At 40.1% G+C, this 23,798-nt stretch overlaps 2 protein-coding genes across 4 annotated transcripts in view; both read right to left on the bottom strand.

The window, feature by feature from the left end:
• The window catches only part of dennd2c (DENN/MADD domain containing 2C), a 43,616-nt gene extending 35,855 nt beyond the window's left edge, over positions 1–7,761 (bottom strand). For both annotated transcript variants that reach the window (XM_010795166.1, XM_010795168.1), the window contains exons 1-2: positions 7,470–7,761; positions 3,304–4,353 (exon numbers count right to left, since the gene is read on the bottom strand). In XM_010795166.1, the coding sequence (XP_010793468.1) occupies positions 3,304–4,157 (854 nt within the window). In that variant the 5' untranslated portion in view covers positions 4,158–4,353; positions 7,470–7,761. The remainder of the gene's footprint in view (positions 1–3,303; positions 4,354–7,469) is intronic.
• A 1,440-nt stretch (positions 7,762–9,201) lies between these two features.
• On the bottom strand, positions 9,202–21,676 carry ampd1 (adenosine monophosphate deaminase 1 (isoform M)). 2 transcript variants are annotated; one of them, XM_010795164.1, is made up of 16 exons: positions 21,573–21,676; positions 19,238–19,243; positions 18,344–18,509; positions 17,885–18,038; positions 16,738–16,903; positions 16,112–16,331; positions 15,326–15,455; positions 15,008–15,202; positions 14,279–14,410; positions 13,906–14,069; positions 13,042–13,168; positions 12,686–12,849; positions 11,874–11,994; positions 10,439–10,612; positions 9,972–10,082; positions 9,202–9,620 (listed from the first exon to the last, which is right to left on the bottom strand). In XM_010795164.1, the coding sequence occupies exons 1-16, from the start codon at positions 21,592–21,594 to the stop codon at positions 9,465–9,467; spliced, it is 2,208 nt and encodes a 735-aa protein (XP_010793466.1). In that variant the 5' UTR covers positions 21,595–21,676; the 3' UTR covers positions 9,202–9,464. The 2 variants fall into 2 exon arrangements, with proteins under 2 accessions (XP_010793466.1, XP_010793467.1); XM_010795165.1 differs by lacking the exon at positions 19,238–19,243 and having other exon boundaries at positions 21,573–21,672.
• Positions 21,677–23,798: the final 2,122 nt, after the last annotated feature.

Below are 23,798 nucleotides of genomic sequence, written 5' to 3'. Positions count from 1 at the left end.
AATTGAGTAAAGTTTTGGATTCCACCATTGGGAATTGGAAAAGGTTTGTAACAGTGGGTGAAATATTTTCTATAGGGAGGCAGGGTTTTATTAATAGATTTATATAGATGTACATTATGTAAGTACGAAATAGTCCAAGGACAACGAAGGAACTATTTTGTTAACCGTAACGCAGGTAATCTCTTCTGACCACACACACACACCACCACACACACACACACAACACACACACACACACACACACACACACACACACACACACACACACACACACACACCACACACACACAACACACAACACACCAACACAACACACACACACACACACACACACACACACACAACTCTCTCTCTCTGAACGCACACACACACTCTCACTTCTCTGCGTACACCTCTTCTCCTCTCTCTCTCTGACGCACACTCTCTCTCTCTCTGACGCGCACTCTCTCTGACGCACACCTCCTCTGCGCACACTCTTCTCTCTCTCCCTGACGCACACTCTCCTTCTACTCTCTTCTCTAACCCTTCCCCTGACCTAACCTTCACATAACTTGTACCGTTACTTTGTCTCAACACGAAAAGATACAGTCCCGGGATAACGACGTAACGTAAAATGTTTTCTAGTTTAACCGGTTTCCAGACAGACCAGTAAACACGTGGCTACCCCTGCATCATACTACGGTTGGGTACCCGACTTTTGAGTCCGTGACGGTTCCTGAGACCACCGGTGAGCCTTCTCACTTCCTTCTCAGAAGTACAAGTCACGGGTCTTTGTTTTCCCGCACAGGGTTAAGCTAGGAAAACATTTACGTTCGCTCGTATCGCGACTGAATCTTTTCGTGTGACATCACGACCAGTCACAAGTACTGTGAAAGGTTAGGTCAGGGGAAGTTAAGAGAGAGAAGACAGAGAGAGTCGTGCGTCAGAGAGAGAGAAAGAGAGTCCTGAGTAAGAGACGAGAGAGAATTGGTGCTTCAGAGACCAGAGAGTGCGAGTCAGAGACAGAGAAGAGCGTCCCTAGAGAGAGACAGAGAAGAGAGATAGTTATCGTCATGTAGATAGAGAGAGTAATGGTGTATCCAAAACACATGACACTATGTGACTGTTGCGTGTATGTAACTACGTGAGTAATCTAGTGTGAATGCTCTTTGTCAACGTATCTTGCAGTGTACAGTATGAGTATGTGACAGTACGTGTGTGAGACGGAGCTATAGTGTCTATCTGGTCGTGTACGTGTGTGTGTGTGTGTGTGTGGTCAGAGAGATACCTACGTACGTAACTAAAATCGGACCTCAGACGTTGTCCCTAGAACACTACGGTAACTTACCGATAAAGTGATACATCTAGGATCTATTAGAAAACAAGTCCCTACGGACCTCATAGAAAATATTCAGCCACTGTAGAAACTTTTCGCAATATCTCGAATGTCGAAAGTCCACAAACTGTACTCCTACTTTTTTACGTGACAGACACTCTGTAACAAGGACACGTGTTTAGTCCAAACTGTAAGAGGTTTAGAAGTTCGTACAGGTAGTAGAAGGACATTTATCATAAAGTGACAACATTTTCCTGACAGACTACAGTGTACATAGACGCAATACAGGATTTGACATCTTGCCCGTTCCTCGAAATATACTAGTGTCACCTACTTGACGGAAAATGAAACGGAGTCACAACCTAAGGTAAACACAACTGACGTCGTCCTACGGAGAGACAAGGGTTTAAGTGATATTTGGTAGAACTTACAACAACGAACCACGTCCGTCACTCATTCAAACTCGATTGAACCCTTCCTCTATCCTGTACGGTGAAAACCAAGAAGTTTGGAACAATGTTCTTAGACTAAAAAAAGGTTTAATAAATGTATACAAATCTTAAAAGCATACATGATCTGTGTAAATATTATTTCCCTGTTGTTAAAAGGACTCGAAAGGACTCGAAACTCAAACGGTAGGACTTGGGACTCGACTTGAGACTTGTCGGTCTTGACTTGGGACTTGACTCGGGACTTGCCTGTCTCTGACTCGGGACTTGACTCGGGACTTGAAGGCAAAGACTTGAGACTAACTTGTGACTTGCAAAACAATGACTTGGTCCCACCTCTGCAAGTTATTAAAATGAACCAAACAATACAAATGAGTATAATGGTAACATTGTACCTTTATTATTGGGTGCAGTTTTGCCAGATTGTTTAGGATCAAATCTACTTGGGGATCATCTTGTTATATTTAGCCAACTTTTTGAACAGTTAAGTGCAGTTTTGCATAAAAGTTGAAGGGGCCCAATAGTGCTAATTTTCAGGTTCATAATTGTACTTTGTGCCTCAACTGCAAAATGTGTCCATGCTTTAATGTTCTAAAGGTCTTTATAGGGGAGGACATTTTTTTTGGTACTTTGGGATTTTAGCCTTTGCAGACCATTTACATGCACAAAAATCTATATAATAATAATACATTTTATTTGGGGGCGCCTTTCGGAAGCACACCTTACAGGGCATAGGGGCAATATAGGGAACAATTAAAACAGTGGATATAGTGAAATATCAGCCGGGATAAAACAAGACAAACGACAGGAAATGGACTACAGAAGGACACAGGTTACAGTTTATAAAGAAAATACCAGTTTGAACAGGTGGGTTTTGAATGTTGTGGAATCTGTCGGATATGGAGTGGCAGGGAGTTCCAGAGTCTGGGAGCCGAGCAGCTGAAAGCTCGAGCACCCATATAACACACTACGGGAAAGTGAAAACCCCATAGAGCATAATATGGCCACTTTGAAATAATATGGCCCCCTTATCTTCAGAGTCTTGTCTTCAATCTCTTTGCTTATTATCCTATTCTGTCAGTGGCTCCTGAACAGTGTTTTATGACGACATCAGGATATGACAGTTAAAAAGAACTACAGTACGTCACCTAATGAGTCCTGAGCTAAACGTGACAAGTTATCTCTTGTTTTGCTAAGCCTTCAGCCAATGAGAGAAAGTGAGTGTGAAAGGGTGTGGGCAAGCCTGCAGATGATGACCCTGGACCCGAGGAACTAGGCCACATCCAGACAATAGAGAACAATGCTGCCTGATATCATGTGACATCACACCCGGAACCCGGGCCAACAATTACACTCCTCCTCACAATTGCTCTAAAAACATTGCTGATATTACATAAAATCTGTTTTAGCAGCAGTCTAAAGCAGAACATTTTATGTGCCGAGTGAGTTTCCTTATTCCTTCAGCAGGAGCAGTTTTCATCAATTGAATAAAGCACTGCAAGAAATTAAAAAAAATTCAAAACTCTTTCAGTGCCTCACCTGTTCTTTGTATGCCTTGAAAGTCCATTGGTCTTTGCTACGGGACATGGAGGAGGCGGGAAGCTGGGTGGGTGGGCCACCCTCCTACTCCTGGAGCGGTTGTTGTGGGTGGATCTGCCTTCCCATCGCACCGCATCGTTGTCTTTGGATCCCTGATACTGGAATGTCCGCAGAGGTTTGGGAGGAGGCTGGACTGCACCTGTAGAGTCCCGGCCTTTCTGCCAGAGCAGCCTGTCCCCCTCCAGCTTACGCCAGAAACCCCGTGATGTGTAGAAGTTTCCAGCAGGAATGTTGTCATTTTGGTCGTCCATCGATAGAGGTAGAAGTTTAGAAACTGCGTCGACATCCAAGATACGACCCGTTTTTCGGTCTCCATTGGCAATGAGGGTTGGTTTATCTGTAGTGTTGCTCTCCACTTTGGGAGACACAAACCTTTGTTTTACAAGTGATTTATTCCCCGGGGTTGTGGTTGAAAATTCTGTGGAACATTTCTGCAGAGGTTCTGACTTCCTACCAACCACATGTTCAGCCCGTGCTGGGGATTCCCGAAAATCCAATCCCAGAGTCATAGATTTGGAGAGGTTTGGTTTCCCCTGAAGCCCCCCTCTCAATCCCTCATTGGGAAATCCGTTGCTGAGGACCTCTCCAGATAGAGTTCGGGATACAGTCGGAGGATGTGCCTTCACCCCGGCATCCTGGCTGCGACCTTCCCACTGGGAGATCTTCTGCCTGATGTTGATGCCCTGCTCCTGAGTAGGGGGCCTCCCCGACTGCCGAGCCACAGTGGCCCCTTTCTGCAGGAGGTCAACTTCACCACCCCCTCGCCTGCCCTGCTCCAGCCTCAGAGCCAGCATGATGAGAGGGGGCAAGTGAAGGCATCAGGGATTTCTTTACAAAGACGGATAGGCGAAGCCACGTAATCGGTGGTCAAATAATCCAGAAAAGCAGGAACGCCACAAGGTTTAGAGTTGTTACTGATCCTTGATTTCTTTAGAAGTCTTCCTGTGCTAGCAGAGTGTCATTTCCCCCGTATCTCCTTTTGTAAACGACCTAAAAAGAAGAGAAGAAGACACAAATGACTCATAAATCACTGTACTTACAAAAAAGTCCAGGCAGCACCTCGCGGGGTCAAAGGGACACCGAGGCAACACAGGAGGACAGTTACTTCTAAAAAAACACACATCTGAAGCCTTCTACTACTTGTAGGAAGGGACAGAGAGGGTCAGGAAGGACAGGCTCCTGTCAAGGTCTGTTTCCAAAAATCAATTCCCGGGAGAATAAGGAAAGACAGTGACAGGAACAAGGTTACTGCAGATTTCTGCTGCTGTGTGTCTTGAGCAGCCCCAATCCTAATTATCTGGCCTCAGGGGAATTCTGTCTACTCTGTAGTCGTCGTCCTTATCCGCACAGCTGGCCCATAGAAAATGCCAATGATTGAATTAAATCTAATTTAGTAATCCTGCAAAACTGTCTTTCCGATGAGTGGGAGGAATGTGCATTTTTAAGTGGTTTCAAAGAACTTGAAAGGCAAGAAAACACTTGATTTTCAAGGTAATGAGCCAACTGAAAATTAAGCGAAAGATAGAAAACGCTTTAACCACACCTACAGTATCTACGCAGTGGAATAAAAGCTCTTTAAATAGTGTACATTTCATCAGACGCAAAATAAAAACAGACTGATTAAATGATGCCTTTGAGCTATGATTAGATTAGATTAAAGAGCTATAATCTATGGTCTGCTATCAAACACTTGATGTAAAGTTCTGCAGCGGCATCCCCCCCTCCTCATATTCCCTGATCCAACATCAATGCTGCACTGTACGCTCTTACACAGCAGCTCCTGGATTGCTGGAACCAAACCGTTTGGACACGTTGCACATTAGGACCGAGGCTGGGAGAAATGCGGAGAAGGGGAGACATGGTAAAATTCCACTGCACAGCTCATGATCATAATAACGCTATGAGCTGCATTCCTGCAGAGACGACAAGAGACGACAAGAGGGGGGCTTGGTGGAATACATTTAACCAGAGACAGTCGGTCAGTCAGTCTTGAAAGTGACGCCTTTGTTTGGTTTGACCTAAATCAAATATATGTATGCACCAGAATGCTGCTCAATCATTGCCAGACCCTGTGATGACAATGCGACTCCCACTCCCAAACTGACCCACTTGCAATATTTGTCTGTGTGCGGTACGTTGCACAGGAAGGCATGAGTTGCACTTCCCGAGCTGCAGGAAGAGGGATCAGCAGACTGTCCATAATTATTGTGCAGAGAGATTTGCACCCAGTAGAAAACCACTGATTTGAGCTATGTTTGGATCATCTACATTCAAACCCTGTGATAGTAATCAAATATTGTCTTTGAAACATGGTAAATCCAGAACAGCTGGTTTCAGTAACATTTGCAAGCAGTGTCAGCTTCCCATTTCCCATGGTTAAAGCGGTGAGGCACACCATGAGGTGGTATTAAATGACAAATCTGCAGGTTCAAATGAACTTCACTGACGTTTTATTAGGCCGTCAACTCTGCAGAAAGGTAACTCTAGTGAAACTCACTGACTCATCCACGTAGAAACCAGATGCAGGACCTGTAAAGCTGAAGCACCCCCTCATCCAGAGGCAGGTAAATCAAACCTAATTGTGCCTTCAAAAGCACCACAAAACGCCCTCCTGACGATGCGCGGCATGACCCAACATGTTGAAGGCGAGGTGTTGCACGCCTGTGGTTCACCGTCAACAGTGACAGTTAAAGCTATAATAAAAGAAAATGTGGGTTTGCTAAATGCCAGCGAGAAAGGACACACCAAGATTAAGTGCCTAAAAATGACTGATCCATCACCACTGTTTTGAGCAACACACCCTTTAATTTTGACAGGACCATTGAAAGAGTGATAGTCCACTTTAACATGATATCATTTGTTGTGGATACCACTGTGCTGACAATGTCTCCAAACTATTCCATAAACTCATAAACTAATAATAAAAGTAGACAATTTCTAAATGTGCCAAATTCCTCGTATTGCTGTATAAAGTGTGTAATCAATGACTTTACTGCAGTAAAGGGTTATATGCAGATGGCGGAAACATTTTCACTGTTCTTTTTATGAAGAAATTATATTGCCAAACTCCCTTTAAAACTAAAGCAATTAAAAAAGTGATTTCTTATTGCAACACATTAGTTAAATCACTGACATATAAGGAGCTACTTAGTATTCGGCCTTAGCAAAAGGCAAAGATAACTGAAGTGGCTAACTCTAACACAGCCTTAACACCAGGTTAAACTTGTTTAGGTGACAAAGTCGATAAAGGATACAAGTTACCCTTGAACAGTGGTTAAAGTAACAAATACACTTACTTAAGTACAGTACCTAGGTACAATTTTTGAGAGACTTGTACTTGAGTATTTCAATTGTTTGCTACTCTGTACTTCTACCCCGCTCCAATTCAGAGGTGAATCGTGTACATTTACTCCACTACATTTATTTAATACCTTTAGTTACTTTGAATATTTTGTATAATGATATGAAATATAAACAACACTTACATAAAAATGTACCTGGAGTAAATTCAGAAGCTACCCTGCAGTATACAAACTTATTAAAATGAGCTGCACCTTTACCATCTTATATAACACTAATAACATAATATATACATACATACATACTTATTATCCTGAAATGGATCAGCAAAATGTGTACTTATACTCTAGGTACTGGAAGTATATTTTAATGATAATACTTGTTGCACTTTAACTCAAGTAACATTTTTGATTGCAGGACTTTTACTTATAACAGAGTATTCCTAGATTATGGTACTTATTTTTTGACTTAAGTACAAGATCTGACTATACTTCTCTGTTTAAAGTTGTGGAAGTATGCCGAATTAAACAGCAGGATGTATTGATACAAAGTCATGTTTAATACTTAGTTTGATTGAAATATCACCCGCTATATCGATAAACCTGCATGTATTGGGGAAAACATAGCAGAGTTACCCGTTATATTTGGTAGCTGAATGAAGCAGGGTACTCTTTCTTTACATAAACGCATGCATTGCTAGCTAGCTGTTGAAGAGACACTAACCTAGTCACCAGTGATAAGACATCAATACTCATTCCATAACACCACATGGGGAAAAGAGACAAATTACATGTGTCGTGACTTACCCCTTCTAGTTTAAGCAAAACGTATGCTCTTTCATCATCTTTCTGTCGATAAAATAAAAAAACGCAAATAAAATCCTAGTAACGTTACACTCGCTGGCATCGTTCAAACCGGGGAGGTTAGCAGCCTCACAAAGTCCAGGCGTTGTAGTCCACAGCTGGTTATAGTTAACTTATTTAAAAATACTTTCAATAGAAAATACTTTAATGACGAAAAAAAATGTGTCCACTTTTCTAATAACTAGACACAACAACAAAGGAAGTGTCCATGGACTACTAGAGAAAAGTGAAGCACTCCTCGCCCTCCTGCTCAGGACAGTTAGTGTCAAGGCGGTCAGAAACATCCCTACTTCCGGTTAAAACGTTCACAATAAAGTTTCTTACTGACAAGCGCAAAACTGTTAATTACAACTTTGATGTGACATTACACAATTCATTGTAGCTAAATGTTTTAAAGCTTAGTATTTATTTATATATTTTTGATCAAATATTTTCAGTATTATCTTATAATGTATTTTAGAAGTATATTTATTTTCAATAAAAACTTCAGTTGGGGGGATGTTTTTCAGATTTTGTCATTATTATTTATAGGAAAATAACTTTCATTGAAGTTAGGAAACGTCAAAATTGCCATTAAGAAAGACGCGCTTAAGAAAATCATGAAAAACTGTGTGTAAAAATCCAATCCGCCTGAAACCTTATTTTTCCTACTTGTTCCTCACACGTGAATGTTATTTTTTAAATTAAGTTTACCGGTGACCCATTCCATATCCGTGTTTAATAATAATCAAGTTCCTCTTATTTTCATGGCACGTCATTTACATTCCGGTTTTACTCTTGGTGTTTACCTACAGCTTGACGCAGATTTGATTGTGAGAAAGTTTGGAAGACAAGAGGGAAGACGTCATCACATCAAGTCCTGCAGCTGTCAACGATGAATAAATACTGTTGTCTTCAAGTGTCATGGGAAATATGGACATCGTGTTTATGAGTTGCATCTGCGAGACTCCACGAGCTAATAAATGTGACTGGGGACTTTACTTTTATTCATATAGTAACAACATCTGAAACTGCTGTTAATATAATTGTATAAGTAATGTGTTTAATCAATGCCAGTTTTTCAGCAGATAATCATTTTTAAGTAGAATTTTGAAACGCACTTTAATATTTTGATAGTGGAGACTCATCATATTAGTCAAATCTAAATCATATACTCAGCATATGATTTAGATCTGTTCTGTAGTTATTGCATACCATGGTACACAAAACTAGGAGCCTACAGTAGTTTAAGTCCTTACTTTAGTCCTTTAAACCTTTCAAAGAAATCCAAGACTTAAATCAATGAAACAGGATATATTGGGAACAAAATCTAGCTAAGATATAGCAAATGTTAACCTTTGTTGTTCCAGTTGTTCCAGTTTCGATGTTCAATAAAATTAGGGGTGTGTCTTCATTGGAATGACAAACACCGTGATAGCTCAGTCTATAACTAACAGAAAAAGTGATGCACTGTGCAACTCAGACCAATACGTTCATTACTCATGTACATGTTCCCCTTTCATTCTGCTGATACAGCAACATGTATATGCAGCTAAACTCTTAAAGGAGACTCATTTAGAGCTTATAAGGAAAGCTAAATCAGAAAATCAACACAAGACTAGATCCTGCAATCAAGTAAATATTGTTGCAATGTAATCCTGATTCATTTATGAAATATGAAAGCAACCACAAAAGACTCTTCTCATTTTACATTTTATTTCCTTTCATTCTCATACATGATGTTTCTCCACATGGAATACTCATACTATGATGTACAGATCAATTGAAGAAGGTGTGCAGATTATATAAAGTGAAGACAAAAAGTTTCCTCATCCAAAGGAGAGAACATTAGTGTGTTAAGGCTCAAGTTTCTTTAAGATTCAGTTTCTTAAGAGTTACTGTGAAAGACAAATGAAGATACTTTTCTACATAAGATCAAACAGATGAGTTTGAGTGCGTTTACTCAGACTTCATGCCCTCCTGGATGCGGTGGAGCTCGTAGCACAGGGTCTCATAGCGAAAGGCCATGCGGATCTGGGCCACGTTGGTTTTACGGATGTCGTTGCCCTCCGGACCCTCCTTCAGGTAATCGTCACCCAGGAATTGTTTCTTCTCCTGGAACAAGGAAAGAACCACAAGCACATTTTGTTGTGAGAATAAAATCCCTTAAATGTGGATTGGATGTGTAATCTATTATATTGAAAGAGGTCCTCTTGTACTTTTGGGGGGTTTCTCTTGTAGTGTGTCATATAGCTTTGTGTGCATGTAAATGTTCTGCAAAGGCTTAAATCCCAAAGTTCCCTCCAGAGGGAGTTTCTCTCCCACACATTCCCCCCCTTCCAAATTCCTCGTATGTGTAAACCTACTTGGTAATTAACCCGATTCTGATTCTTATTCTGATTTATATACAAATCATAATTTGTAAGGCTAAAGTATTCCGTTAAAGCTCTCTGTCAGCTGTGTTACCTCATCAGACAACGCGCTCTGGATGACGCTGTTCCTGGAGATCTCACACATGTCGCAGGTACTGAGCTTGAAGACCTGGGCTGCAATGGCGTACTCTTCCATCAGGGGTTCCTGTGGACATAACGAACAGACTTACACTCTGATATTTGGATAATCACTCCAACTTCAAGCTCCTGAGGCGTACAATACATCCTGTAGACAAAGCTATACCACCCGATTGAAGTTTGTTATTAAGTGTGGAAGCCAGTATTTTACAGCGGATTTTCTGCATAAACCTGTTGTACTGTATGCTTACACTGCATGTTCATTCAATGCAGATCCAACTCTATTTCCATTTGAGTGTGCTGAACATTACTTTGCATGTACAATGTAAGTACAACAAAATGTAATCGTTTATAGATGCAATACAATACTTATTATATTCAGCACAGCATGCACCATTGTCCCCTCCCTCCATGGGCTCAGACCTTGGTGTAGTGGAACTGCATGGGGTCGTCTGTGGACAGAGAAACCATCAGGCCCTTCTGGTGGAACTCCAGCAGCGGGTTCTTGGCGTACTCCAGGAACAGGCTGTTGTTGCTGAGAGGGGACATGGCGATGGGGATCTGGGTCAGGTAGTACAGGTACTGCAGCACAGGACTCTGGGTAGGGAAGAGTGATAGATATATGATCAGTTTACAAGATATAGCTCAGTCAATTTGGGATATTATTTGTCAAGGTCTGGTATATCTGTGATTTTCACTCAATGAATCAAACTTTGCTTCTATAGCATCTTTGATACAAGTGAATGCAGTTAACAGGGTTTCACAGGTGATTGACAAACTGAAATCAAGACACATCAGTGCAAACCATGTAAAAAAAATGATAACAATTTTGCAATTCAAGACAAATTTACAGGGGGCAATACAAATTATGAAAATGTTATAAAATAGATTTAAAAGCTATAAGGTATGTATAGTAATAAACAGCTTAAAGAAGAATATTGAAAAATATTTTTAACAATGTCTATAAGCCTTTCTTATCAATGACCAGGTTTTTTAACATTGACTTTTAAGGTTTTCAACACTTTCTCAGGCTGTTCCCAGGGCTCAAAGCATAATAAATAAGGAACATTTGTTTACAGGTAATAAGTAATGTATTACTCCACTGGTTTAAAATTGTCTCGCCAAAGGACTGCAGTTGGCTCGCTAACACTGCCGTATTTACAGAAACGTTTATTAGTTTTCAATATGAAAGTGCAATAGAAATGAATACAGCTAAACGCCTGAACATCAATACAATGTATATTTAGAACAATCCAGGACAACACCCATTTGGATCTTTATTTCAGACATTAAGCCTTTTAAAAATGAGACTTCTTTAAGAATGGGGTCTTAATATCCTTCATCAGACATATTAAAATACCATATATTGAGAAAGAACATGATTTATATCAAGAACATTTTTTATTTATAAATGTTTAGGTCTGTAATAATATAATATGTAATTGTGGAGAATACAGAAGATGTGTGTAAGGTTGTTAGAACAATACAAGTTGTCATTGAGGAAAGAGCATTACAACATCAAATAATAGGGTGCTTCTAGTGCCTGATTATATTTCCAAATGTAATGCCGGCACCTCTGCATTGTTCCTTAAAGATAAAAAGAATATTGGTAGCCATAACATTTTGGAAACACAACTTTATTTCCATAAAGGTGCTCCTCTCCCTGGTTAACAGGTTTTCATTCCAGACTTGTCTTACATTCAAACTTTTATCCAAATAAGAAAACCCATACGAGAATAAATAATTCACTAACTACGTTTTCTTTGTTTAAAGTATGAATGGTATACTAAATGCAGCTATGGTGGTCTCCGCTAAGTAAAGCTGAATTGACTTCATAGTAAGTGACTGGAGAACTGACCTTCTTGAGGTTGAGGCCGTGAGAGATGTTGTCAGCAGTCATGAAGGCAGCCAGCAGATGGGTGATGGCTCCGGCTTCACCGCAGTGAGGCCTGAACGTGAAAGTGTTCATCCCCCTCTCTCTGGAAACCAGATGGTAAACAAATGTTCTACAACAAACTCACTGGGAACATTTTCACAGAAGTTAGATATGTGAAGGAAGACTAATTTCTCCTGATAGTACTGTATGACACAGGAACTTTCTCAGTTCTTGACATTTTGTTTTCATTTGTGAAACAGCTCTGGAAAAGATTTTGGCTAATGAAATTCCTTTCGGTCATGATCATTTTGTTTGTCGTTTTCTGACTTACTCACTAAAGCCACATGGTGCTGTAATGCACCACTACTCCATGTTCAAGATAGGATAACAAAATATGAATGTGTTAGTCCAGTCAAAGGTTAATTTTTCCACAAAATCTGAATATAGCAAGTAAATATATATTGTGTTAACATGTTATGTAAAATTACTGTCATCTTTCTAGCAAACAAAAGCAGATGGTAAAAAAACATTTACAAAAATGATCCAGGTAACACTTTTAATCAAGGAACTTAGAAAGATTATGCTGGCAAATCGTTCACCTATTAAAACACAATTCATAAAGCACAAGAAAATAACTTCAATCCAAATTAGAAAACGGATTGCCAGAAAACACTTTTTCCTCACATGCCTCTCAGGGCTTCCATATTTACAGAGATAACATATGAATAAATGAGGGGAAACACATCAAGAAAAATCGTGGTCCTGCACTTTAATAAAAAGACAAAATTACTGACCTGCGGAGCTGGTTAAGCACTGTGATGTTGGCATACATGTAGTATATGTAGTAGGTGTAGGAGGGGTTCTTGGCGATGTCCCACTCCTCTGGTTTGGGGCTCTTGGAGCAGAACATGTGACCACTGTGCTTGGACTCATCGTCCACGCTGTCGAAGCCTGTCACCTACACACCAGGAGGCAAATGGTGATTTATACAGGGAATAGGGCGCTTCACTCTGGAGCTTATTCTGGGGTACTCCCTTTCACCCCAGTCATTTTCAAACAGTCCCAAATTCATGGTGGGGAAATCTATCCTATAACCAAGGAACAATTTGGTTTATTTTGCATCTATGTTTCACGACTGTTAATGACTCACATGCCGGAGGAAGATGCTGAGGTCGGGGTTGGAGTGTGGGTCGATGGTGGCCTGGAACACTGGAAGGAAAATGTTCTCCAACATCTTGCCAAAGTGGGGAACAAAGTTCCTGTCTCTAAAGACGTCGCTAAGATGGAAGAGGGACGGAACAAAACTCATTTTAGATATCAATTCTATACATCTTTCACTCATTTTGAGCCTTTTTTCAAAATCTAAAGGTCCCCTATTATACTGTTTTTCATCAATATATTATAGGTCTCGGATACAAAACATGTCTCTGAAGTGTTTGGCTCGAAATACCAAACAGATCATTGCAGCATCCCATAAACCCCTCTGTTTCAGCCCTGTTTCAAAAGTGCTGATTCTCAGTCTGTTACTTTAGATGAAAATAAGGAGCCCCTCCCCACGCCCCTCTGAGAGATATTTGGTTAGAAAAAACTCAAGGAGGAGATTCAGGTGATAAGGTGTGTGTGTGTGTGTGTGGGGGGGGGGGTTACTAATTGGCTAATGGTTACACAACCCAAAAAATCGTTATGACATCATAAAGTGGGCAAAATCTGATCAGCTCTTTTTCAGACAGGTTTTTATATAAATGGATCAGGACAAAAAGTGAGGGAATCTTTTTTTCCTGAATCTTTCAGAATCTCTTTACGCAGAGGGGACACATTATCGTCATAAAAAAATAACAGAAATAATATTGATAGCAGCGTCCCTAGCAACCACCTTGGTAACAATGAAAACGTTGTATGGAAAAAGTGTATTTTGCATAATAGGTGACCTTTAAGGGGAGTAAAAAAACATGATTAATAATTTGTCTCACAGTTATGTCAAACTGCAAAGAAGAAATCAACATTGAAGACTTACTAGATCCTGGGAATTTGAATCATCCATTTGAGGTGTGGGGAGAAGACTCTGTTCTTGACAAACCAGCCAGAGAGCTTGTCCCACTCGCTGGGGTTGCAGCCGTAGATGGACAGACGAGGCTCAGCATACTGGTACTTGGCCTCCTCCAGGTCAGCTGCTACTTCCTAGTTTGCAAAAAGGTCAAATCAGGACCAGATCACATGAAGCTTGGCACATAGTTGATGATTTGGCAGAAAAATAGACATATCTCTCTTTGGCCTACCATACTGGATGTGCCAACTGGAGGTCATTTTGGTTTGACAAATATGGATCTGTAATTATCATAGACTATTCTTCTAGATTTTGTTTGTTTCTTATCTCATTAAAAACTGACCTTGATGATGGTGGCAAAGTACTCTCCACCAATGTGGTTCTCTGTCTTCATGTACAGGTCACGCAGCTCACTGGCTCCCACGGGATTGTATTTGGCGTTGAACTTATCGAAACGCTGGAAGGTTTGTCTTCCCTTCAGGGAAACAACAAAGAGAGAAGAAAAGACACTTAAATCACAGCGGGTTAAAAGAGACGATCGGACAATGGGATTTATTTTTTACATCCGCCAAAGGTTATGTTTTGGTTCGGTTTGTTGGTTTGTCGCTAGGATTACAGAAAAACCTTTAGCCCGATTACAATGTGTAGCATGGGTTTACATTTTAGACAGTTACTATATATTACATTTTTGGTCACATAGGGCATTTGACTGGTGCTTTTCGAGTGCTGATGTAGTTTTGAATACAAGTTTTGCAATGGCTGTGTTTGGGCATTTTCTATCCAAATCAATTGTGTAAGAAGATAACATATCTATTGAATGTCCTACCAGTATCCTATAGTTTTAATAAATTGTGACAAAAAAACTTTCATTATTTTTATCATAAAACCTTTGGCGTTGTTCTCAGCTGCCTTTACACCTGTAATTCTTCAAAGGATACTATATGCTTTCTAACAGTCAGAGACTGGCAGTTTCTCATTTCCTTTCCTTTGGATATTCAATATGTAGCAATGCGTTTTAATTATTCTGTCCATTCAAATCTAAACCCCCCAATGTTTCATGTGAGTAACGTACAGCGTGCACATCCAGGGAGTCCACAGTGAGGTCATAAGGATGCAGGTGAAGGGACTCGAAGAGCTCCTTCATGGTGACCTCTTTCCCTTTCAGCTTGTGCACGATGCGGTCAGCGTCCACGCGGTAAGACCTCTTGATGAAGCGCAGCAGGTGCTTCTGGTTCATGCAGGCAGCAGCGTGGATGTGGGTGTCCACCTGTAAGGACAGAGAGATGATAGAGGGAAGATCACTGAGGTGTATGTGTTGTAGTAACAATGTTTGGTCACAAGAGGGAGCTAAAGACATGCGGTGTCAATGCAAAATGCTTTTCACGGCTACCTTCCTGCAGTTGTAGAAGTCCCTGTGGGGGTTAGACTTCAGCTCATTCATCTCCTCCATCTCATTCAGCATCTCGTGCACATTGAACTTGGACAGGATGAACTTGAGACGGCGGTGAGTGTAAGTCTTACTGCAAAACAACGAGAAGCACATTATCACATTAGATTCACTGTGAGGTTATAAACTGCTCTGTCAAATAGCAGATTTGCAGGCATGTTTCATAAGTGTTTGTAAGTATGAGGCTTATGATACATTTTTTAAATGTGATAAGCAGCCAGAGAAGGGAGTCATTTTCTTTGCGAAAAAAAGATTGACATTATAAACTGAATTGATAGTAACAGATGTTTTTTTAGACTAAAGTGGTACATTTAGGAGATTTTTTTACCAGGTTTTTATTTTATTTGTGACTATAACCCTACTGAAGTTTTTTTTATTGCATATCTATGTTTTAATAATCTTAGAGAATATTCAAAATGTTTCTAGTATATTTGTGATATTTATTTTTTAAATATATGAATTTATTCTCAAAGAATATCCAAGTTTATTCTCTTAAATTAATAACTTCCATCAGGGAATTATTGGGTTTTTTCGCACAACTTGGGGTAAATGATATAATAAATAGTAAGTGAACCCTGGGACTCATCTACTTGACATACATTAAAAGATCTGTGTTGTACAAAAAATTAACTAGAAAAAAACAAACCTAGGAGGAACAACAGAGATTATTGAGAAATGTCAGTTCTAATCATTTTGAACAACACAATCAACCCATTTTAAAGGACTCACGTTGGGCCCTGTGCAATGAGAGCAATGAGGAAGTTCATGTCGTCAATGAAGGTGTTGTAGTCGGGGCTGGGCAGGTCTTTGTGCTCATGTTTATCGGCAGCAGCAGCGTCGTTGTACACGTAGATGACACCATCCTTCATACGAGCAACGTATCCCAGATTCTTTGGCAGGGTCTTGGTATCAAAGGGGTCTTCTCCGTTCTTTGGAGGAGTTGTGAAGACTGATGGATGGATGCAAAGGTGGAATGTTACCAAGTTTTTCTACTGATGAATTCCATAGGCATTAGAGACCAGGTCAAGAAAGTCTTCAGAGCCTTTTGAGTGTTTTTTAAGTCCATTATAGAATTGAAACAATAATTGTCTATTCTCCTGCACAATCAGCTTGCATGAAATGTATTCTGGTCAATGCAGGTAAAAAAAATAATAACAAACTACTTACCGAAGTAGATTTTATGGTTCATCATCAAGTTTAAGACAAGTCCATCCTTTTTAATAACACTTCCTCAATCACTTGATGGATGTACCATACACATGATTCATAAGGGATACCCAATGGTAAAGAAAACACATCGATAATTCATTTATTTAAACCCAAGGTTCACCATCCTAATGAGCTTTCCTCCTCACCTGGCTGCACCTGATCCTCAGGTTTGAAGGTCTCTCCCTCAATATCACACAGGTACTCAGAGGTTGTTCGTGGGAAGCGCTGGAAGGCAAGCCTCATGTACTTCTCCCTGATGGTCAAGGCACGGTACAGACCCTTACAGGACAGCTCAAAGTCATCCATGGTCACCTGATGGGCGGATTTAGAAGATGTAACATATTTGAAAGTTGTGGCTATGTCAACATTTGTGGCATTCCTTTCAAGATGAACCACCTGCCCCAACACTTGTGCAAAAGCCTTACTACAAAATGTAATGAATGATTTGTGGCGGTTTGCTTGAAGGGGTAAAGGAATATTAGGGAATGCATTTTCTTAAAGTTAACAGTTATCTGTCCCTATTTTAATTCAACATGCTGCATTCAATGAGCGACCATGTGCTTTCTTTTATATATTTTTTTATGGTCAGTATTCTTGATATATATCTTAACAAATGTGAGCTGTTAAGTAGGATAAACCAGAAACAACAACAAGCTCCTCAAAGAAGTTTCTCTGCCTGTAAATGTCAAACCCACAGTCATGAAACTTAAACCCCAGCCTGCTCTCAGATGAGCTCCATTCATGGGCCTCTGTTAGTGAGAAGGAAAGGCCACTGACCCACAGATACGTTTAGTCAGTGAAATGTAAGGTCTGTATCCAGGTTAACTTGACCCAATTCTAGTTTAGGAAGCTTTGGTGACATGCTATTAATGCTGTCAAAACATGTTTTTTTGTTGTTATGTTAGGCTAAGCTAGCTAACTGCTAGAGGTTGAATCCATCATCTCACTTTTGGCAAAGAACCAAACAAGCGTATTTCCCACCAGAAAGAAGTCAAGTTAACTCAAATGTAAGTCTTTACATAATCTAAATAATGTGTTATCTTGATGAATGTTCAGTAGACTAATACAAATAGTGTTAGCATATTAGCATCTTTCAAGTTTGAAGCAAAGGTACAGGATAGGAACTTATTTTTTTGCTAATACTTATTAAAGGTTGAACCTAAGAGTTCCAGATGAAAAGGAAAAAATAAACTCAGTGTTCAGTAACAGGGAACTTGTTTGGGCTTTAACAGGCTTTAATTTATGTGAAAATCCCACAGTCAAGCTTTGAAGGAAAATTAAGCGTAGGCCTACCCCGGAGGCGTAGTCTCCGATGATAGCCACTCTCTGGAAGTCAGGTACTTCCAGGTAGGTGGGTGTCTCTACCTCCACTGACACTACAGTGGCTCCACCTGCCTTGGCAGAGGCTCCTGGCAGGGACATGGTTTGGCAGCGCTGGTGCCTCTTGCTGTGGACAAGTAGAAGAAAGGTTTGGTGGTTGGCTTCATCCAATGTCAACATGTCTGAAAGCTTTTGTTGTTTAAGCAATTTGAAACACATTAAGTCATCCAGCAGAATTTCTTAGTCAATTATTAAGGACACTGTTACAAGGAAAGTATGCAAACATGGTTGCACATACCAGCCACACAGCAACCACAGAAAGACTGTTTCATATCTGAAAAGTTTCCTTCAAAGTACATTATTGAATTGTATTGTTTGATTAGTTTCTTAAGACACAAGCACAAACTGAAAACATATGATCTCCCATCTCACCGTTTCTCAGCATCATCCTCAGTGTGCAGATGGTGGGCCATCTCCATGTGCATGATGGGACAGTCCTCATCCACATCAAATATAGAGAGCTCATCGCGGACATCCTCACCCTTGGTCTCCGACGCGAAGACCTGTTCCGCGAAGGCCCTCATCTTATCATCGGTCTCTGTCAGGCACAGCACATTTTTGTGTGATTAAAAACAGGAATTCACTCTGCTTCAATCAAATCATGCAGCCACAAGCAGAAGCTCTTGACCTCTAATCTATGCTGCATGAATATGAAGGGGGAATGATTTAGTTTCTTGACGAATGAATGGTGCACATGACATCCTACATCTATGACGTGAAAAAATGCACATACATTACCCAACCTGCTGTGTACAGACTCCAGCACATGCGTTGTATACATGACCAAAGATCGATTCAACAACTAAAGTCTGCATCCCCGAATTCCGGTTTGGTCCCATGCACTTGCAAGCACTACAGTGATAAACCACTGACACACAATATATGAAATACTATACAATATATGACATGGTTCAAACCTTCAAGCTAATTACAGACCCAGTTTTCTTACCATCTCTCACTGTATCATTGTAATTGTTATTTGCACGCAATCTATCAGGCTGTACTGAAATTATTTGATCAGAATTCATGTTGAAAGATTGACAAAGAAAGAGGGCCATGGTCCTAGAGGAACCAAGCTATGAAGAAGTTCCGCAACAAGCAAAAAAAAAACGACATGAGTGGCATTTATTGCTTTACTACTCTTTAGTTCAAACTATACTTGTTACATGCACTATCTAGCCACAAGCCAAGGCTTTCTACTCTAAGACACATGGCATATATTGCCAAAGAGATTTTAGAGCTTCACATCTCACCCTGGATACTTACTCTGACCTGATTACGCCCAGCAAGAAAGTAGTAGCACCAGGAATAGGAAAGCGAGTGTTAGAAAAATCATTGGTTAGAAAGGTGATACAAACCAGTGTGACAGTAAATGCATGACACAAATTTACTGCAGTAGTTATTAATTTATTACATTTTAGATACAGACTATACCTTTCCTTTATTATTAATACATTTGCAATATAGAATATTCGTAAAAAAAATACATGCAATTGTAGCAATTAAGATGAGATATCGGTACAATGCATGCATACACTTAAGTGGAATTAATGTAACATACAGTTTGAGGATGAATAATGGAGAGGACACATGACTTTACATAATGTTTAAAATAACAGCAGCTGGACAAGATGGTAATTGCATCTTCACGGTACATGCATGATCTCGTGGTCTCAGTCCTTATGGTGACGTTTTGGATCAAATATGCAGGATACTCAGGTGATGTGATTCTATGACTGAACCGCTACCATTACGAAACCTCTCTGTGCATGTGAAGATGCATTTCCTGTTTCTCCCTGGCATTCCTCCACGGGCTCAAACAAGCCTGAAGATCAATTAAGTCTTGTCTGTGCGTTGCTTTGCTAACTGATAAGCATTGGTGCTTGGTGGAAGAGTCATTTATAAATATAAAAGTTCACATTCAGTTCAGTTAGTGTTGATGATGCTCTGTTTGTAAGGCATCTGATACAAATCAAACTGAAATTGAATGTGAACAATATATAATAAATGTGTCCAGTCCCAGTATATTCAATTTTTTCCATTTCACATGGTATGGTGTAAACATCCAGTTCATTTACCAAGATCCATATTACTAGGTTGTATTCAAATAGGCTTCGGGGAAAGAATATTTGTAGATGTCTCACATCTATCCATACAGTAAATCATGCTTTTTAAATGCTTCTCGTCTTCCCAGTCAGGGCGGGGCGGTCCAGGTTAATGGGAAACAAAATAAGTGTGGTCATGTCTCGAGCAGCAATGAAAAGGGAGTAAGTGAATACAAATAAAACTATATTAAAAGATCTGTGTTGACCTGTGTTGGGACTGTATACTATAGTAACTGGAAAGTATTTAACAGTTATCATCCAAGACGTGTTTCTTGAGATTGTTTAACGAGGATAACTATCAATTAAATATATATATATAATTATCACATTAAATGAAATTAAAACTATTTGTGTGGCTAATATAGTATTTGGTCAATCTGGCCCTTTAATATAAGACTGATCAGGGTTTTATCATTAATACATTTGTTGTCAGCTCTGCTTTGGCAGATCGTTAAAGCTGCTTGCATGGACTGCATGACAACTCCGGTGTGGAATCCCTGTCGCCACATAACCAACAAGCGGAAACAGTCAGAAAAACACACTCCACCAATACCTGCTAAATAATTACAACAGCCTATTAGTTGTGAAACCAAGCTCTTGAGGCAGCAGCTGGCTGGACCATTGTATTTCTATTTTTTACCATTTGAAAAACTGTTAAAGGCATAACGTGTCATCATAGCTGCATGGCAATATGGTAAGTCTAGGATTAGCAACCATTAGAACAGCATTTTATTAGTAGTAATGATAAAGCGTTTTTAAACTGGGGATAAGAAGAAAACTGGAAAACACCTAAGTAAGAATTGACCTTTGAGAATCTGCTGATGCTTCACATCCTTCAAACATCCTCTCTTGACATTTTGACAGCTGATACTCAATTCCTCACTGGATAAATAACCCTAGAGTTTTATAATATGAATTTAAAATGCTTTAAAATGCTTAATTGGAATTGGAATCACACAAATCACAAAGTTAAATGAAGTTTCCACTGAGTTATTTCCAATTATGAGAAGACAATGACACCTTTCGATGGCTAAATTAGTCTGTATGGACTTCATATTGGAACTATATGCATTTTAACCCCAATGAACCTGCCATTAAAGCTGTCAGTGCCATACATTAGACTGACAATGTAACAATGGCTAACAGATGGGAATTTATTTCCTTGACAGCTGTTCATATTACACACAGTAAGAGGCGTGACCCTTGTAATATGCATTCAAAGCATATTTGTAGGTTCTGCCAGTCACTTCTATTATTTCCATGCATCCCAACAAGCAGCCATGAGGGCAGCATTTGACAGAAAGGTCAAGGTTTTTTTTATTATTCATATGTTGGCCAAAACAACTAACAGAGGAGCATAATAAAAATGAATTGAAAATGTTTAGTGAACACCGTCTCAGTTAATCTGTGCAGTCGTTTAAAAAAAACTCTTGAAAATGCTATTTGTATAGATGAGTGTAAACGTTCAAACCGAGAGTCATTCTGCCGATACTCACCTGGCACTGAAACTTTAGGCATGATGACGCTCTTCTATGAAACGCTCCCTTAGGACTGGGAAAGGGTGGTCAGCTACTGTGCCACTGTAGTAGGGAAGAGTGAAGCCCTGTGCCGGGTCTGTGCAGTATTAAGCCCCTCAAGTGTAACCAGAACCCGCTATGCCCACTAGAGACACGCCTAGACGTAACGAGGGAACACATATGTGTCCAACTCTATTTTAGGTAGTCTATGTGCACACAGGAGTCCCTGAGAGCCACAGTGTGTAGACAAAGAGTGTGTGTGTGCAGGGGGGACTTGTATTATATAACACCCTGATACAGTAGCTGCACAAGTAGCTCTGCACATGCTTGATGGGTTTTTTGATTGGTGTTCATCACGAAAACACTTCAATTGTTAATGTTGCATGAACAAGTCAAGAATTTTCTGAAATAAGAAAGGTATTTCTGTTTACAAAGGTTTTTTAATTCATGACAGGTCATTGTTTATACTACTAATTATGGGTATCAGTAAAACACACTGGATAGGACAAGGAAAAGATTACGAAGTAATACTGGTAGAGATGGCGAGGACCACCTAGATGCAGACAAACAAGTAGAGAACAAGTTCTTCCTTGAAAGATGAACTATATGGAAGGAACTCACACGACATGTTTATTGTTACTGAAGACATGAATGCTAAACTACGGAGCCCCCTAGGGGACATGGAGAAGAAAAAAAAAATGTGAACAAAAAATAAATAAAAAAGTTTTGCGAGATATCACAAAACCCCGTTGCAGTTTGTAGACGGTCCCTAAGCACTCCTCTCCCTCCTCCAGCTGCAGATTGTGACCAAATCTTGATGTGTAGCTCGGATGACGGCGCGTATCGAACTGTTCTGATAAAAACGACTCTGTAGCTCGTTGTCTACCTTGCTATGATTGTAAAGTCATGTTGTTTATATTTTTACAACGTTATGTTCATGAGTTATTGATCCGCGAAATTCGAATCTGTCAATAACTCAGCTCAGAGGGACGTGCATGTCAGTAGTTATATTCATCCCGCTTTCGTCTCATTAGTATGCATACAAAAGTGACAGGTAACACCTCCCCCCATTATGCAAATGAGCAATGAGCTAAGTCCCGCCTCCCCTTTGATCGAGGTGTGAGATCTCAAGTAGGTGTGATATCCCAAGTAGGTGTGAGATCCGTCGATAGGAGGGGGGTGATGTGTATTCACAGGTGTGAAAAGCCCCCACTGTTGCGCCTTATGGTGTATAATAAAAAAAAAAAAAATGCTGTTTCAATCACATTAGTATGCATAAAAACTGACAGGTGGGCCCGCCCCCAAGTGTCTCTGTGTGTGTGTGTGTGTGTGTGTGTGTGTGTGTGTGTGTGTGTGTGTGTGTGTGTGTGTGAGCCTGGCCCTGCCCCCTCCTCCCCCCTTCCTGCCATCTTATCACTAGACATAGAGAGGGGAGGGATTTTAAAAACACTTACCTTACACTTGTATTTGTTCTCTCTAAAACACAGTGTCTGTAAAGGTGGGGGATACTGTCTCCCCCTTCCTGCCATCTCTCTCTGTTTCTGCTGATGTGTAAAATATACAAAATAACGTTTTATATACTTACTCTCTTGTTAAAAGGTGATGAAGTTTGCAGCGTAAGCCAGCCATCAGTGTTCTAGTTTTAAGGTTTTGCATACCTCAAAGTGTGTAAAAGTATCTTGGACGCAGACTACGCACTAGTTCCCAGTGCAAAGTATTATTGACAGGCGGTGTCATATTGGAGTCGCTATTGCTTTTAATAGACTAGACATCTCTCATGTATATCGTTGTTTTTTATTGGGGCCGCATTTTAAACAAACCTCGCCTTTTCCATCTTACTCGTCCTGTAATTGCGTCACCTACTATATATATAGATAAATATACCCACTTGGTACTGGTTACAACTGGTGTTTGCTTGTGCACCCTGAACTGCATAGAATAGCTGTTCAAGAGGCTTCCAGGGTGTATTGCGAAAGCACGTCATACCAGCCACTGTCCATCTTGAATCCACACTTCTGAGTTTTTGCAATTTTATTGTCTTTTAAAGTAGTGTTTAAAAAATAATATTTACATGGGCTGCCCTCCCCTTGGGATTCATCACAGAAACCACACTGACGCCGCACTAGGTCGGGAAACCAGAGTGAGACTTTGAAGTCCCACGACGACCACCTTTGGACAAATAGTCCTCTGCAGTTAAAGGCAGCA

The sequence above is a fragment of the Notothenia coriiceps genome, unplaced genomic scaffold (assembly GCF_000735185.1).
Source record: "Notothenia coriiceps isolate Sejong01 unplaced genomic scaffold, NC01 NC01_scaffold00037246, whole genome shotgun sequence".
NCBI classification, from domain to species: Eukaryota; Metazoa; Chordata; class Actinopteri; order Perciformes; family Nototheniidae; genus Notothenia; species Notothenia coriiceps.
The sequence above is the reverse complement of the archived record's forward strand: the minus strand, read 5'-3'. Positions and strand labels throughout refer to the sequence as shown.